The sequence below is a fragment of the Loxodonta africana genome, chromosome 19 (genome assembly GCF_030014295.1).
Source record: "Loxodonta africana isolate mLoxAfr1 chromosome 19, mLoxAfr1.hap2, whole genome shotgun sequence".
Taxonomy (NCBI): domain Eukaryota; kingdom Metazoa; phylum Chordata; class Mammalia; order Proboscidea; family Elephantidae; genus Loxodonta; species Loxodonta africana.
In genome coordinates, this window is record NC_087360.1 from 58,634,286 (window position 1) to 58,652,000 (window position 17,715).

Genomic DNA, 17,715 nt, shown 5'->3' on the forward strand with positions numbered 1-17,715 from the left:
GCTGTCCTTTGGGAGTTTACATGTGTAGTAGAGCTGTCCTTTGGGTGTTTACATGTGTAGTAGAGCTGTCCTTTGGGTGTTTACATGTGTAGTAGAGCTGTCCTTTGGGTGTTTACATGTGTAGTAGAGCTGTCCTTTGGGTGTTTACATGTGTAGTAGAGCTGTCCTTTGGGTGTTTACGTGTGTAGTAGAGCTGTCCTTTGGGTGCTTACATGTGTAGTGGAGCTGTCCTTTGGGTGTTTACATGTGTAGTAGAGGTGTCCTTTGGGTGCTTATATGTGTAGTAGAGCCGTTCTTTAGTTCTGTGCTTCAGCAGTAGATATTAACAACTAATGTTTAAAATAAATGTTTTAGCTGAACGTCAGGTAAGTTTCAAGTTCTGTAAAATTAATTTGAAGCTCAACTTACTTGATTATAATTGCGGGAGAATAAAGGGGCAGGATAAATAAATAACCAAGGAGCTACTAGAAGAACTCTAAGCGGTGGTCTAGGCTGTAGCCTGAAGAGAAGTTAAAAATAAGAAAGTGAAGTTAAACCCGTTGCTGCTGAGTTGATGCGAGCTCAGTGAATGTATATCAAAAACCAAACGCAGTGCCGTTGAGTCGATTCCGACTCATAGTGACCCTATAGGACAGAGTAGAACTGCTCCACAGAGGTATAGGACAGAGTAGAACTGTCCCACAGAGTTTCCAAGGAGCACCTGGTGGATTCGAACTGCCGACCCTTTGGTTAGCAGCTGTAGCTCTTAACCACTACGCCACCAGGGTTTCCGGTGAATGTATGGGACAGAGTAAAACTACCCCCATAAAGTTTCCAAGGCAGTAAATCATCAGGGAAGCAGACTGCCACATCTTTCTCCCACTGGGCTGCTGGTGGGTTTGAACCACGGACCTTTTAGTTAGCAGCCGAGTGCTTTTACCACTGCACCACCAAAGCTCCTGTGAAGTCAAGTTAGGTGGGTAGATTTGAGAGGAGCTTGTATAGGGTTGCTATGAGTGGGAATCGACTCGATGGCAACAGGTTTGGTTTTTTTTTTTTTTTTTTTTTTTATAGTGGTTCATGCACAGAGTACCTGCCTGGATAAGATACATGGCGGTCATAGAAAGTTTTTAGCTTTAGATTGAGTAGTGCTGATTGACAGTTTTTAAATCTTAGACTTGTTTTAAAATTATTAAGGCACAAAGGTGAGCTATTTTAGGTAATTGGATTAGAGGATAACCATTTTCCGAGTAGGTACAGTGAGAATAAAATGGTTAACATTTAAATTCAGTATCAGTAGCCAAAATTGAATTGTAATTAGTAATTAAAATAATTTTTGTTTTTCATTTTCGGGAGGGGGGTGACAACTTTCTTCCAACTCTAATTACTGCACACAATTACCGCGTCTAGGGGATTCCACGGAATGGTTACAGACTGTCGGGGCTGGGACAAATTGTGGTGGTTGTTTCTCCTTCTGTGAGTTTTCATCTGTTAAATCATCTGACCTGTGAGCAGGTATGTCTGTACCATTAAGTCACAAGAACAAAACTATGAATTATAGTAATTACTGTAGTTTGACTTAAGCTTTGTATATGCTCTATGGATACTCTGTATTTCAATCTAAGGAAGAATGATGTGGCCCATCATTCCTTTAATGAATGTTTGTTACAGGGAGTCTTACGTGAATTATGCACTTCCTCCATACTCCCTTCATATTGATTTTTCTAACTTGACTCACAAATTTCCAGTGGCATTAAAACTTAAGACGTAATTTTGTAGCTTTTAAGAAAGCTACATCTGTATTGCCTGACAGCCTATGAAATGATTCTCATAGAGGTTTCTGAAATTATAAGTCTGAGTCTACAAAGGCATTTTTGTACATGAAAATTCTGGTGGTGACTGATTCTAGAGTTTATCATGTTCAGTCTTGAAAAAACTAGAGACGATTCCATACAATTAAACAGGTTGTTGCTTATTCTTTTATGACGGTGTTTAAGAACAGAGACAGCATAGAGGTGGGTTTGAATTCCTCAGAAGATATTAGAAAATAGAAACAATTACAAGTGTATAATGCCTTAAAAAAAATTAAAGGCTCTTCAGGGAGAAGGAAGTGAAAATTAAACTTTAAGTTGGAAATGTCTGAGACGATGTGCCTGAATATCTAGAAAATGCCACAGTTTAAGATACTCTGAGTGATTTTGTCTAAAAACCTTTTCTCACATGATGTAAACCTCAAGTAATAGGGATCATTGGCCAAAATTTTTACTATCCCCGTTTTTAAAAGTTATTTCCAAAAACTCAAGCCAGAATGTTACTCAGCTGTCCACTTGTTATCAGAGCATCTACTATGTGTTTAGGAGCCCTGGTGGTGCAATGGTTAGGAGCTATGACTGTAACCAAAAGATTGACAGTTCAAATCCATCAGCCGCTCCTTGGATACCCTATGGGGCAATTCTACTCTGAGTCAGAATCAGCTTGAGGGGCGACGAGTTTTGTTCTGGTGTACTGTATGTTTGCCTCAGTGCTGCCATCTGGTGATTATTATGGAGATCTCAACATTTTGCCTAAAGCAGCCTAGGGGAATAGATGACACGAGGTATAATCTAAGTGCCTCCTGCCACAACTTTACCCCTACTTTTGAGAAACTGAATGGAGGTGGGTTGCTGTGGCAGAAGTTTTATTTAGTAATTGGTACCATGAAAGCACCTATGAGATCACTTTGTAAGTAAAAAAAAAAAAAAAAAAGTAATTAATGAACAGATAACTTATTGAATGCCTACTGTATGCTAGGCACTGTTTCCAGTACTAGGAATGCAGACAGGCGATCAATAAGATACACACACACACACACACACACACACACACAATTTTAATTAGTGAAAAGGGCTAAGGGGAAAAATAAAGAAGGAAGACAGAAATGAATTACTGTGGTTGGCGGGTTGCTTGGAAGTGTTAGATGAGGTAGTTAAAGCAAGCCTTGCTGAGAAGGTGACTTCTGAAGAAGGATCAGGGAAGAGCATTTCACATAGAAGGAAAGCAAATGCAAAGGCCCTGTGACTGGAACAGTCTGGGTTTGCTGAAAAAAAGGAAGCAAGAAGTTGACTAGAATGTAGGAGGGAGGGAGCGATAGATGAGGTCAGAGAGGTAATTTTGTGTGTGTGCACGCGCGCATGCGCGCACTCACCTGGAGGTCTGCATGGGCACAGATCACATAGGGCCTTGTAGTTCATTTGGCATTTAAGATGGAAGCCATTGGAGTGTTTTGGGCAGCTGAGTGACATGCTCTGATTTACCTTTTAACAGGTTCACTCTGCTGTGTTTAATGGTGTGTAAAGTCATTTGCTACAGACCTTTTTCTTGTTTTATTAGGGTAGAAACAGGTTGACTTTGTATAGCTCATGGGAGCAAGTAAGGTATAAAGACTAAGTAAGCTGAAGCAGACTTGGGAACAGTGATTATATGGCATATTGTCTGTCTCCACAGATTTTGAAAAATTATATTCACAGATTGTCAGTTGTTTTTATTTTGTCTTTGTGATACAGCATAATTGATGTCAGTTTTATTCGGGAAGTATTTTGACCATTTCTCTTATTTCTGTCCTCTAACCACCTCTGTAAATTCAGGCTCAAGTCTTACAGTGAATCTAATATAGTTTTAGCCCTGTGCCACGGCTTTTCATACTCATTAGCATTTTGAGAATGATCTGGAGTTGTTTTTTTTTTTAATGCTGTTAATAATATAGTTAGGCATATTCTAAATTATGGGTAACATTGAGAAGAATGGGAATTCCAGAACACTTAATTATGCTCATGAGGAACCTGTATGTAGATGAAGAGGCAGTCATTGGAACAGAGCAAGGGGTCTAGAACACTTAATTGTGCTCATGAGGAACCTGTACGTAGATCAAGAGGCAGTCGTTTGAAAGAACAAGGGGATACTCTGTGGTTTAAAGTCAGGAAAGGTGTGCATCAGGGTTGTATCTTTTCACCATACCTGTTCAGCCTGTATGCTGAGAAAATAATCCAAGAGGCTGGACTATATGAAGAAAAATGGGACATCAGGATTGGAGGAAGACTCATTGACAACCTGCGACATGCGGATGACATGACCTTGCTTGCTGAAAGTGAAGAGGACTTGGAGCGCTTACTGATGAAGCTCGAAGACCACAGCCTTCAATATGGATTATACCTCAACATAAAGAAAACAAAAATCCTCACAACTGGATCAATAAGCAACATCATGACAAACAGAGAAAAGATTGAAGTTGTCAAGGATTTCATTTTACTTGGATCCATAATCAACACCCATGGAAGCAGCAGCCAAGAAATCAAAAGACGCATTGCTTGGGGAAAATCTGTTGCAAAAAGACCTATTTAAGGTGTTGAAAAGCAAAGATATCACCTTTAAGACTAAGGTGCGCCTGACCCAAGCCATGGTATTTTCAATCGCATCATATGCATGTGAAAACTGGACAGTGAATAAGGAAGAATGCAGAAGGATTGACACTTTTGAATTGTGGTGTTGATGAAGAATATTGAATATACCATGGACTGCCAAAAGAAGAAACAAATCTATCTTATAAGAAGTACAACCAGAATGCTCCTTGGAAGAAAGGATGGTGAGACTACGTCTTATGAACTTTGGACATGTTGTCAGGAGGACTCAGTCCCTGGAGAAGGACATCATGCTTGGTCAAGTACAGGGTCAGCAAAAAAGTGGAAGACCCTCAGTGAGATGAATTGACACAGTGGCTGCAATAGTGGTCTCAAGCATAACAACAATTGTGAGCATGGCCCAGGACCGGGCAGTGCTTTGTTCTGTAGTACATGGGGTTGTTATGAGTTGGAACCTACTCAACAGCACCTAACAACAACAACATTTTTGCTTGCAGCTTATAATCTAAAATGACTAACCCTAAGGTACTGTTACTCTTTCTCAAATGGCATATAAAAAGGGGGGAAAAACACCCTGAAATTATCAACTAGTTAAAGTATCATGATTGTTAGTATTTGTGTATGTTAGCTGAAAAATTTATCGTTTTTCAGGTAGCTAAGAAACTTACAAAGTGATATCAAAGAACGTCCGTCTCTAATGGGAATTGTATAGGTAAAAGAAATTGTGGCTGCACTGCCAGATATTACTGAAAAGTATGTTTCTGTGTAATTTGAGTCTGTTTGGACCATTGCCTTTATTTGACTTAACAAATCACTTTTCAGCCTGTTAGATTTTCACACTGTAAATATCGAGTAAATATCGATACTGTTTACGCTTAAATTGTCATTACTGGGAATAATCAGTGAATTGTTTTGTGTGCTGGTAGCCAAGGTCTAAAACTGGTTATTTGATCTAGTGCCATAACAATTTAGTTGGATTGTCTACAAAGCTCCAAGTAACCAGACAGTTTATCTGAATCGCTCCCCCTCCTCTTCAATGAATAAATTAGAATGATTTGCATTATTTTGGTTTTGGGTAGATGAAGTCTGGTAGTATGAAGCGCTAATCACATATAAAAGAAATATCAACAGCAGTAAGTGTTTGCAACTTAAAGGAACAGTTTTACTAGGGGTTTCTTAGATGTAATTTTAAATACCTTATTCTACCATTAGGGACTTGACTGTCTAGTTCTAGGTGGTAAAGACACATTTTTGAAGACACGGATTACTATGAGTTCTAATTTTTTAAGAGTATTATTTCCTATGCTGAAGAGCAACAGTAATTTATTTTTCAGACCTTCCCTTTCCTTATCCTTATATGTTTGTTCCTTTAAGCAGTAAGACGATCTAATCTGTCCCTTAGAAGTGGAAGCAAATTAGCAAAGTACTTTGCTGTACTTAATGTATGTTAATTACTGTGATAACCTAAACCCAAAACCCAGTGCCATGAGTAGATTCCGACTCATAGCGACCCTATGGGACAGAGTAGAACCGCCCCGTAGAGGTTCCAAGGAGCGCCTGGCGGATTCGAACTGCTTACCCTTTGGTTAGCAGCCTAGTAGCACTTAACCACTACGCCACCAGGGTTTCCATGTGATAAACTAGTGTGAGTTAATAATACTACTTCCTCTCTGCCCTATAGCTTTTTATCATTTTCCAACTCCTCGGTCACTACAGGTTGCGCAGCATTTTTGTCTGTGAGTCTTTATCTGAAACCATCTTTGGTCGTTTTTTAAATGGTAGTGCTGAAGTCAGGATGTGCTTTATATGTGAAGCGGGTTCTCTGATCTGACACCAGTTGATCATTGCAGTGAATTGTGCCCCCTAGTGGAGCTACTTTTCCATATTCCCAGCCCTGTTTTTAAAAGGGGTGGTGTTGGGGACAAACCCAGGAAGAAGAGTTGACAACATTTCTTGATCTTCACCACCTCTAAGATGATTATTGTTCCTCATCGAACAAATCCTGCTATGAAGTTAGTTTTCCTACTAATACCATGACCTCTGTTTTTTGCTGTCACTTACCAGTATTCTTTTCTCTAAAATCTATCTTTGTAGGTTTCTTTACTATCTTAATCCTGGTGACTTAGTGGTTAAGAGCTATGGCTGCTAACCAAAAGGTCGGCAGTTTGAATCCACCAGGTGCCCCTTGGAAACTCTATGGGACAGTTCTACTCTGCCCTGTAGGGTCGTCATGAGGCGGAATCAACTTGATGGCAATGGGTTTGTTTTTTTTTTTTACTCTCTTGGGCAGTCGTCATTTTTGCTGACCGAAACGTGTTTATATGATTCTTTAAAACCATGCTTTTCCAGCTTGTTGACTGTCTAACTCCATTGTCTTCATTTTCACTCCTTTTCTTTTTTTGGCACTCCATTAGAATATGAGCTCCATGAGATTGAGGCTTTGTCTGCCTTGTTTTCCACTGTATCCTCAGTGTCTAGAACAGTGCTTGCTAAGTATTAAAGAACTTAAGCACATTTGCCGTTTGGGGTACCCTTCATTACCTAGAACTTAATGCTTAGGAAATCACAAACTGAAGTTCCTTTGCTGACCACAATCTTCCATCTTTCTACTTTTCCATTTCTTTTACCTTCTACTAAACCTTTATTTCAGTTTTATCAGGCTTCTTACGGTATCATAACTCCTTATTCTCCCGGTTTGTCAGCCTTTTCCTGCTCATGATGCTCAACTCTGTGACCCACCACTTTAGAAATGCTTACATTTGCGCTCTAGTCATCCCCACGCCTTGATTTTTCTCGTCCATTTTCAGCTCTGTTTTTGTCAGTTCACGGCTTCAGAGGTGCTAAGGAAAGTTGTATACCCATTTTGATTGGATCCATTACAAATTGATTCTTTCCGATATTAGCTTCATGGTTAGAGATGTTTGACACTTTTATTATCCATCGCTAATTGATTCCCTGTCACCTTTTCCTCAGAGACTTCGAGATCTTTTCTTCTCCCCAGAAATGCCCAAACCTATACCCACTTAACTTCTTTTTTAGCAAGTGACATTGCCTTCTATTTTAGTGAAAAGATGGCGGTCATTTTGCAGGAACTCTTAGTTTTTCTTGCTTGTATTTCAGAATTTATTCTCTGTATGAATGCATACTTTTCTGATTCCATCTTGACTGAAGAATGTGTGCCCACTTTTCATTTCAATAGACGGTGTTTTTTGTTATCTCTGTTCTTGGACTCAAATCTCAGTTTGCTCAGTCATTTATCACTTTCTGATTATCTAACCTATCTCTCTCTGCCATAGTTTTTGCAGGTGACTTTATTTGCTGTTTTCCAGAAATAATGGAAGCTATCAGAAACAAACACCTTAAACTTCTTCCCATTCCCACTTTACCACCTACAAACAATGTACATCTGCACCACTCCGTACTGCTAAAGGCAGCCCTTATACCGAGCTTTAGGGTCCATTGTGTTTTCCAGATCAGTGCTGTCCAATAGAACTTTGTTAAATGATGGAATTATTCTATATTTGCTGTCTCCAATACTGTAGTCACTAGCCACATATGTAGCTTGTGTGACTGGGGAACTGCATTTAACATTTTATTTAATTTTAATAGCCACGTGTGTAGTAGCTACCGTATTGAACAGAGCAACTCTAGGCCTTACTATGTAACATGTTCCTGCTGTTTTGTGTTTCTTGAATCCCTTTGGCCACCTGGTTTTCTCTTCTTATTTCAGTAGATTTAGTCTTTCACCTTTTAATACCTAAAAAAATTAAAAAAAAAATTTTTTTTGTCAAAACCCTTTGTCATCTCTTTTTAGCTCTCTCCTGCTTACATTTCGTCCTTATGCAGCATTTTGTTGTCTCCTGTGACTTCAGATCTTATATTGTCGCTAAAGACACCTCTCCTTCAGTGAGGTCTGCAGTTATTTATCAGTTGCAGAACCAGTAGACACTTTTATCTTCATTTGATTATTGATTGCTTTTTGCTTCTTGAAATTCTTGTGTCACTCAATTCTTTTTGTTTTGGTCTCCTTTTTTTCCTCTGATGCTCCTAAGTGTTGGCATTTCTTGATCTCAGATGTCATCTCACTCTTCCACTACCCTCCCTTACTCTCTACCCTTTCCTAGCCATTCTACCCCACCTTCTCACTGGTGCTGTCACTTATAACCTATGTATTGACGTCTTTTAAATCTAGCCTAGTCTCTCTCCTAAGTTCCAAACTCCAATATCCAAATCACTGCCGGTATTTCTTTCAGAATATTCCAAAGGTATCATAGCCCAACTCTATATTTGTTCATTTATTTAAATTTAACTTTTTAATTGAAATATAGGTAAGTGCACAGATTATAAGTGTACACCTTAATTATTACAAAATTAAAATGCTTGAAACCGTCTAGGTCAAGATAAAAAACATTACCAGCACTCCAGAAGTCTTGTCTCAATTCACTTTATCGTGCCTTCTAATCACTCTCCTCACTTAAAACAACTTAGAACTGTTTTTGAACTTTATATAAGTAAAATTATATATAGTCTTTTATGTCTGTTCTTTTATTCAGTAGTGTTTATGATATTCATCAGTGTTGACTGTAATTTGCTTATCTTTATTACTGTTTAATATTCCATTGTATGGATATAGCACAGTTTATCGGTTTGACCATTGCAAGTTATTTGGATAATTTCTGTTTGAGGGTTATTATGAACATTCAGGTGTGTGTTTTATTGTATACATGTGTGTGCACTTCATTTGGGTATACACCTAGGAACGGAATTGCTGGATCATACAGTATGCATATGTTCAGTTTCAGTAGATAATGTCAAATAAGAGTCCAAAGTGGTTTTGTCAGTTTACATTCCTGACAAGAGTATTTGAGAGTTCCTGTTCTTTCTTATTAACTGTTAGTTTTGCCAGTCTTCATAATTTTAGCCATTCTTGAAGATCTGTTTCCTTGATGACCTTTGAAGTTGAGCATCATTTCTTAATGCTTACTGGGCATTGATGTATCATCCATGTATTTTCAGTTGTGAAGGGTCTGTTGAAGACTTTTGCCTACTTTTTTATGAGGTCATCTATCTTTTCCTTTCTGACATGTAGGAGTTCTTTATATATTCTGGATAGAAGCCATTTGTTGTTTAAATATGTTGTTAGTATTTCCATTCTGTGGCTTAGCTTTTCACATCTTCGTGGTTTCTTTCTAGTTTTCCATCTTAATTACCATACCCCTTTCCTATTCCCTCTCCTCCGCCTTGTCCCAAATCAATTAGCTATCAGGTCCTGCCAGTTCTATCTTTTAGGTATCTCTTATCCATATTTTTTCCAGTTTTTTGGTCACCACTTTAATACCCAAACTCACTGCCATTGAGTTGATTTAGACTCATAGTGACCCCATAGGGTTTCCAAGGCGGTAAATCTTTATGGAAGCAGATTGTCACATTTCCTCCCACGGAGCAGCTGGTGGGTTCAAACTGCCAACCTTTTGGTTAGCAGCCGAGCACTTTAACCACTACACTGCCAAGGCTCCTTCTACTTTAATACAGGTTACCATTATTCATGGCCTGGATTATATAGATCATATCCCCTTGAATCCACTTTTAACTGCTGTAGAGCAACACTTCTAAAATGTTAAATCTTGATCGTGTTACTCCACTGCTTAAAATCATTCAGTTATAACTTTGAGTCTGCAATATAAAGCCCAACCTTATAGCCTGGCTTCTACTGCTGTCTTTCCAAGCCCTCTTGAAAGTTTACTTCGTTTGCATACCTGGATTTATTCTCTTCTGACTCTCTTCCCTGGTTATTTTTTATATTTCTTTTCAAAAAAAGTATGTAATAGTCTGTTGTTTTAGTTAGGTGGCATTGAGTCAGTTCCGACCCATGAGACCCTGTGTACAACGGAACAAAACACTGCCGGGTCCTGTGCCATCCTCACAATCATGGTTATACTTGAGCCCATTGTTGCAGCCACTGTGTCAATTCATCTCCTTGAGGATCTTCCTCTTTTTTGATGATCCTCTGCTTTACCAAGCACGATGTCCTTTTCCAGGGACTGATCCCTCCTGATAATATGCCCTAAGTATGTGAGATGTACTTCCTTCTAAGGAGCGTTCTGGCTGTCATAATAGTCTCTACCACAGCTAAATTACTAAGACAGCTTCCAACTGTTCCTCTCTCATTTAATCTCTCTGTTGAGCACTACAGAAACCGTGGTGGCATAGTGGTTAAGTGCTACGGCTATTAACCAAGAGGTCGGCAGTTTGAATCCGCCAGGCGCTCCTCGTGAAACTCTACGGGGCAGTTCTGCTCTGTCCTACAGGGTTGCTGTGAGTCAGAAGCGACCCTCCGGCAGTGGGTTTGGTTTTTTGGTTGAGCGCAACTACTAGGTTGTTTGGTTGAATGTTTCCATATTGGTGTTCCACCTATCTCTCTCATTAATCTGTTTTTCTGTGCCAGCTTTTCCAGTCAACTTAGATACTTGTGTTCTGATCTTGGCTCTCTTCCTTAGCTCATCCACTCTGATAGTGTTAGTGCTGTTTTGTATGTATATGACTTCAAGATTTTTATCTCCAGACCAATCTCTCTCTTGAACGTCAAATCTTTGTATCATAATGCCCATGGGAATCACTGCGTGCATGTTCCATAGGCACTTCAAGCTTGGTAAGTCCACAGTTAAAGTTATTACCCCCCCAACCCAATTTTATATTTTTTAACTCTCTTAACACTCCCAGCTGATAGGCCTGCCTGTCATATACCTTTGTAAGAGCTTGATTCAAATGATACTTCTGTGAAGCCTTTCCCTGACACTCTTTCTCCCAGTTATTTACTTCCTTATTTCCCGTTGAAATAGTTCTATAGTAGTACTTATAAACATTTTATTGTACTTTGTTCTCCCCATTAGACAATAAGAATCTTGGCCAGTTTTGTATGTCCATTCTGCACAATGCCTACCGAAAATACTTGAGAGTTGACTGAGTACCTCCAACTAAACACATCTAAAATTGAACTCAGCATCTCTTTTGCTTGCCTCCTAATCTTTAAAATGACTTCTTTCTCTTTCACAATTGGTGTCATCACCGTACTTTCAGTTACCTTAGTCATTTGACTTATTTCCTTTTCTACCACTCCCACAACTAGTTGGTTTCTAAGTCCACAGCTGTTTCTTCAGCTTTTGTTCAGGTTCTTATCTTGTCTTTGCCAGACAGTTGTAATTGGTGTTTAAATGTTCTACCTATCTTTAGGCTTTTCCCCATTTGTCTTCCATACTATTACTGGAATTACTCCCTCAAATGCAGACGATCATCTTCTTGTTCAGAAACCTTCCATTGCTCTTCTTTGCCTGCAGGATGAAGTCCGGCTTTTTACAAGGCATTCAGTGGCATGAATTGACTTAGCTTCTCTGTCTCCTGTTTTCTTCTCATCACAAGCCGTATCTGTTAAGTACTGGCTTTAGCAGACTGTACTCTTAAGCTCTCCTGCTTAGGCTACCTGTATCGCCCTTCACTCCATCCCTCTTACAGGGAGGCAGTGCTATAAAGGAACATAAACATTTGGGTTTAAATTCTGCTTCTAAAACATTATCTGTTGTCTTGAGACAAGCTCCTTAAGATCCCATAACATAGTACTGGCACTTAATAAATGTTATCTTCCTCTTTCAACCCTTCCCTTCCACCAAACCACAATTGGAATTGCAATTTATCTCTCTCACATCTACAGAGCACTGACTGTATCTGTCTTATGGCACTTAATGCCTTGTGCTTTACATTCTGTTAATCTGTATGTATCGTTTTGCTTTCCTACTAGATTGCATGCCTCTTAAGGGATATTATCTTCTTATGCGTAATTCAGTTGAATTTTTCAATCTCAGGTGAAGGATTTGCTTTATTTAACCCATACTGTGTCATTTAGTTTCTAAGTGACCACAATGATTGGGATATGATTTTTTGGTGCAAAGCTGTCACCACAACGACCAGTTGAAAAGGCCCAGCCAGAGCAGACTTTGTAAACATTCATCTACTTAGTCGGAATTATAATAGAGTGATATAGGTATCTTAAAATTACATGTAACTGTCTTAGGAATTTAAACTTAAAATTTTATGTCTTTGTATTAATACTTAAAAAATAAAAAAAAAGCATTAGTACTTAAATGAACTGTGTTTTTCTTTACAGCCGGTTGCTGAACCAATTCCCATCTGTAGTTTCTGTCTTGGTACAAAAGAACAAAACCGAGATAAGAAGCCAGAGGAACTCATCTCCTGTGCTGATTGTGGCAATAGCGGTATGTGATTCTTGATTCCCCTTGCATTCATTCTAAAGCTTGTTATGAAGGGAAGAGGAAAGTATGTTTAACTGAGTTTGTATCCTCAGTCATTATGAAATAAATATTTTAAGTTGATTCTTGTTTTAGGTAACTGGGGGGGAGCTTCTAGACAAGGGAGGAGTTTGAGTGTGTAGCTCACACACTCAAATTAATTCAGTTAATTCAAAACCGCTTTCAGAGGTTTTTTTTTTTGTTTTTAAACTTTCTGTAGACTTATTTTTTTCTGTTGATCTTATATTTTGCTATCAAACATCTGCAGAAATCATAGCAATCAGTTTGAAATTATTGCTGGTTCCTTTAATAATCACTACTTATCTTTCTTGATTTATGCCTCAGTCTTGATGAATAGAACCGGGATGATAACAGATTTGTTTTTCTTGATGTAAACTTATATGTGTCACGTTGAGAAATAGAGTGTTGACACTGCAGTTTAGTGAGCAGTGTGGAAATTCTGGGCCCCAAAGAAAGATTTTTGCAAGAAGTCTTCTTCTTTGTCAATTCCAGAGGTATTCTTGCTTTACATTTTAAGAACTTGAAAAGGCCTTGCAGGGAGGCCTTAGTAAATGAGCATTCTAATCGTTGGCTTAATTTTCAATGTTTCAGATCAGTAACAATCAGAATTTAGTGCAGAAAACAGAAACTGCACTAGATACTTCAAGAGGAAAGGAATTTACTACTGGAATTAGGCATTTGTATTGTGTATTGATGGAAGGGCCGAAGAGGCAGACTGTAGGCTGGGCTTCAAGGACTGACTCCTGGAACACTGCAGAACTGACCCACCCCGCAGAGTCACTATGTCTGCCTTCATCTGGGAGAGGTGGAAGCAGGAGGCCACTGTAGAATTATTGAGTTCGATATACACTGTGGTAGCTGAATACTGAGATGCTGGATCTGGCCATCATCACAACTGCCACTGGATGGCCGTGAAGGTGAAGAGTGGGTACTAGAATTGCTGTGATTTTGTTTATCATTAGAAAATCGTCATTACTAGGAGGAAGATCATCTTTGCTTCATTTCTGCCTTTCACATGTCATATGAATACATCCAGTTGTAGAACTTAATTCGTATCAAGAGCCTAGCTGAAAAGGAGCCTAGGAAGTATAGTTTTAGCTTTTCAATTTTTATGGATAAAAGGCATTAGAGGGAGGTAGGACAAAGACTATGTCTTACGTACTTCAGACATGTTATCAGGAGGGACCAGTCCCTGGAGAAGAACATCATGCTTGGTATAGGGCCAGTGAAAAAAGAGTAAGACCCTCAGTGAGATGGATTGATAAAGTGGCTCCAGCAACGGGCTCAAGCATAACAATGATTGTGAGGATGGTACAGGACTGGGCAGTCTTTCGTTCTGTTGTACATGGGGTCACTATGAGTCAAACCAACTCAATGGCACCTAACTACAACGGCAAGATCTTGAGTGCTGGTTGACCATGTCAGCATAGTACCACAAGCCAAAATGAACTCTGGATGAATTTCACAGTTAAACCATGAAATCATAAAAGATTAGTAAAAATAAAGTGGCATGTCATACAGTGCAGTGCTTTCCAAACTGTTTTCCCAAGTGAAATATTACAGGAACTGAAACATATAAAACCAATAAAAATGATGAACCTGCTCTAGGTGAGGTGGGAATAAAATGGGGATGGGGCAGGGGGAGAGCTTATAGCCCTGCCTCCTAGGAAGCGTTGTATCTGAGGTAGTGTTTGAGTCTCTTGAAACTCGGGAAGAGCACAATTTGAAAATCACTACTGTAGAGAGAACTTTTTATGATCTGAAATAATTGCATAAATAACTTAGTTATTGTTACAGAAGTAAATTACTTCAAAACTTAGCAGTTTAAAGAAATAATATTTTTTTATTTCATACTGTTTCTGTGGGTCGTGAATTTGGGAGTGGCTTACCTAGGTGGTTTTGATTTACGATCTTTCATGAGATTGCAGCGAAGATTTCAACTGTGCTGCAGTCATCTGAAGGCTTCCATAATGGCTCACTCACATGGCTAGCAAGTTGATGCTACCTGTTGACAGGAAGCGTCAGTTTTTTGCCACTTGGACCTCCCTGTGGGGCTGTATGAATGTCTATAACATGACAGCTGGCTTCTGTTGAGTGACTATCCAAGAGAGAGCAAAGAGCAAGGTGGAAGCCTCAGTATATTCTATGACCTGAGCTTTAGAAGTCACATTCTGTCATTTCACCAGTATTCTCTGGGTTACACAGGTCAGCCCTATTCATTGGGGCGGGGGGTGGGGGGGTGGGGAGAACACACACAGGCGTGAACACCACAAGGCAAGAATCATGGGTGGGCACCTTTGAGGCTGGCTATTACAATAACCAAGGAAGGAAAAAGCATGTAGCTGAGTATATGAAAGTTAAGATATTTTCTAAACTAGAAGCTAACATGCCCAGAATAAAAGTTAAGATATTTTCTAAATTAAAAGCTAACACACCCAGAATAAAAGGAATAAGAATAGTTGAGGGAAAATAATTGCATTAAAATATGGCAAAGTGACAAAAGCTCTGTTAAGTATAAATAGCGTATTTATATTTCTGAGTATGAAAGAGACAGCCTATGAACAAGCAGCTTATTTATATGAGAGAAAATTATGTGGGAAAAAAAGTTTTACCCAAGTAATAATAGGAACGTATGCCGGAACACCCTGGTGGCGTAATGGTTAAGTGCTACAGCTGCTAACCACAGGGTTGGCAGTTCGAATCCACCCAGGCGCTCCTTGGAAACTACATGGGACAGTTCTACTCTGTTCTGTAGGGTCGCTGTGAGTCGGAATTGATTTGACGGCACTGGGTTTGGGTTTGGTTTTTTGGATACCAGAACAGCAGTGAAGTATTGTCTCAGAGCTTTTTTTGAAAACATAATTTATTATTTTTGTTGTTGAGAATATACACAGCAAAACAATCTTACGTCTTTCATAATAATGAAAACTGAAAGCTGAGAGAGCCCGAACCTGGAACCGATAAAATGGTGGTAGAACATTTGTGCTTACTGGTGGCACTGGGTATTGTTGCATCATGCTTTTGGCAAATGTTCTGGTAGTGCCTATCAACCCACAGCTGTAAAAATGCTTATTTCATTTTACACCCCAACCTCGCTTTCAGGAATTCATTCTAAGAAGCTGATTTAAGGGAAGGAAAGGATTTATAAGCATGAAATAATTCATTTTAGTGTTCTGTCTCTTTCTTACTATTATGGGTTAAGTCTAAGTATTTAAAATAGGGAAATGATCAAATAGGTTATGGTGTATTAACTCAGCGGAATATAACCAGTTTAAGGAATATAAATAACAAATTAAGTTTATGTAAGAAAAGCAAAACAAAATTATATGCATGTTGTAATTACAACCCTGCAAGTGCTTTCTACTAGTTTAAAAGGAGAAGTGGAACATGAAAATGGCTGTTATTCTAGAGTGATGGGATTATGGATGAGATTTTCACACCTGCTTTCCTGCTTCCTTTAATGTTAGTGATCTTTTGATGTTAGACTTCAGAGAGAAAAACTTGTTACCATCATGAAACAGAAATTTCTTTAGGAAAGGCGAGAGGAGAGAAGATAATTTTACCAGCCCTTTTTCTCATCAAAGAAAAATAAACATAACCAACTTTTAAAGGAGGAGAACAGATCTTTTCAGTGTTGAGGGAAATTGGCTCTTGATTTATATTCTCTGCTATCCTACATTTTGAGAATCAAATTGATAATAACTCATGCAAAGAGAGAAGCATTTTCCCTGATGCTGTCAATTATTACCACAGTAGAAATAGCGTGTATAGTTTTAGTTTTAGCTTGAGTGCCTTAAATCGTGAGCACATAACTCACTTTAAATGATGGAATTTTTGTTATGTAATTATAAAAGTAACACACACACCGAAAAAAATACGTTATGATTTTAAAAATGAAAACATAAAGTGAAATGGAAAATCCTTCTTCTTCAAAATAGAGCTGTGTATTTCCTAGGAAGTCACCACCGTTAACTGTTTTTTGTATGTTTTTCCAGAAATGACCTGGGCATATTATGTTTTCATATGTATATATGTATACGCATGTGCCAAAATATAATACTTTAAAGCAAGCGTAATAGAAGTATGGAGTTTGTCAGGTTTTTTTAAATCAGATTTTCAGGATGGTTTCTAAATTCTGTTTAGCATTCATAAAACTAAATTGAGGTACCAGGTCCTCATCTGAGATTTATCTGAGGCTTACAGCAAGCTTTCAGAAGCATCTTTTTTTAATTTGGTATTTTGTATCTAAGATAATTGCCTTTTTCTGTATCACTTCTTTGGTACAATTAAAAAACCGTTTTTGACTGTTTCATTTGTGATTTTTTTTCTCGCCCTCTTAACAGGTCACCCATCCTGTTTAAAATTTTCCCCTGAGCTCACAGTTAGAGTGAAGGCCTTACGGTGGCAGTGCATTGAGTGTAAAACGTGCAGCTCCTGTCGAGATCAAGGCAAAAATGCAGTGAGTATCTTCTGTTGTGAGTGTTTCACTTAGAAGTAAAATATGCAACTGGTGTTCCCATGAAAGTATAGTTGGTTATTTTTTGGTCACTTGGTCCAGCAGAATTTAGAATAGTGGCCTCTTTAAATTACATATCATTGGTTTAGAATATGTGCTCATTTTAGACACGGATTATTTGCAGGCCATTTGTAAAGGACCTTAATTATGTATGAAATTTGCAGCGAGACTAAGCTACTTTAAAGAAATAATTCTCAGATTTCTTTGAGCAGTAGAAGGCATTCATTTAGGAATGGTCAGTTAGTATATTCATCACAAATTATTCTTTTGTTATTTTTACTGAAGGAGACCAGGGTTAAGCTTATTTCTCGTTTTTTTAAGATAAACTTAGATGAATGAAACTGTAGTTCTTAAGGATTGGATCAAAGAAGACTTTGTGCCAACTTGTACTCTTCATGTACTTAAAAATTAAGGAAATTTTTATTACGGTAGCTCACCTCCTTTTTGAGATCTTTGAAGCTTCCTGAGGTTTTTGAAGGTGTGGTACATAGTGTTTCTGTCTCAT

General features: G+C 38.5%; 1 protein-coding gene across 3 annotated transcripts in view; it reads left to right on the plus strand.

Moving 5' to 3' along the window:
- KAT6A (lysine acetyltransferase 6A) overlaps positions 1 to 17,715 on the plus strand; it is a 116,525-nt gene that overhangs the window by 48,313 nt on the left and 50,497 nt on the right. For 2 of the 3 annotated variants that reach the window (XM_064272781.1, XM_064272782.1), the window contains exons 3-4: positions 12,532 to 12,640; positions 17,038 to 17,153. In XM_064272781.1, coding sequence (XP_064128851.1) covers positions 12,532 to 12,640; positions 17,038 to 17,153 — 225 coding nt within the window. Of the gene's footprint in view, positions 1 to 12,529; positions 12,641 to 13,285; positions 13,612 to 17,037; positions 17,154 to 17,715 lie in introns of those variants that run through there. The other variant, XM_064272783.1, reaches the window with a different exon arrangement.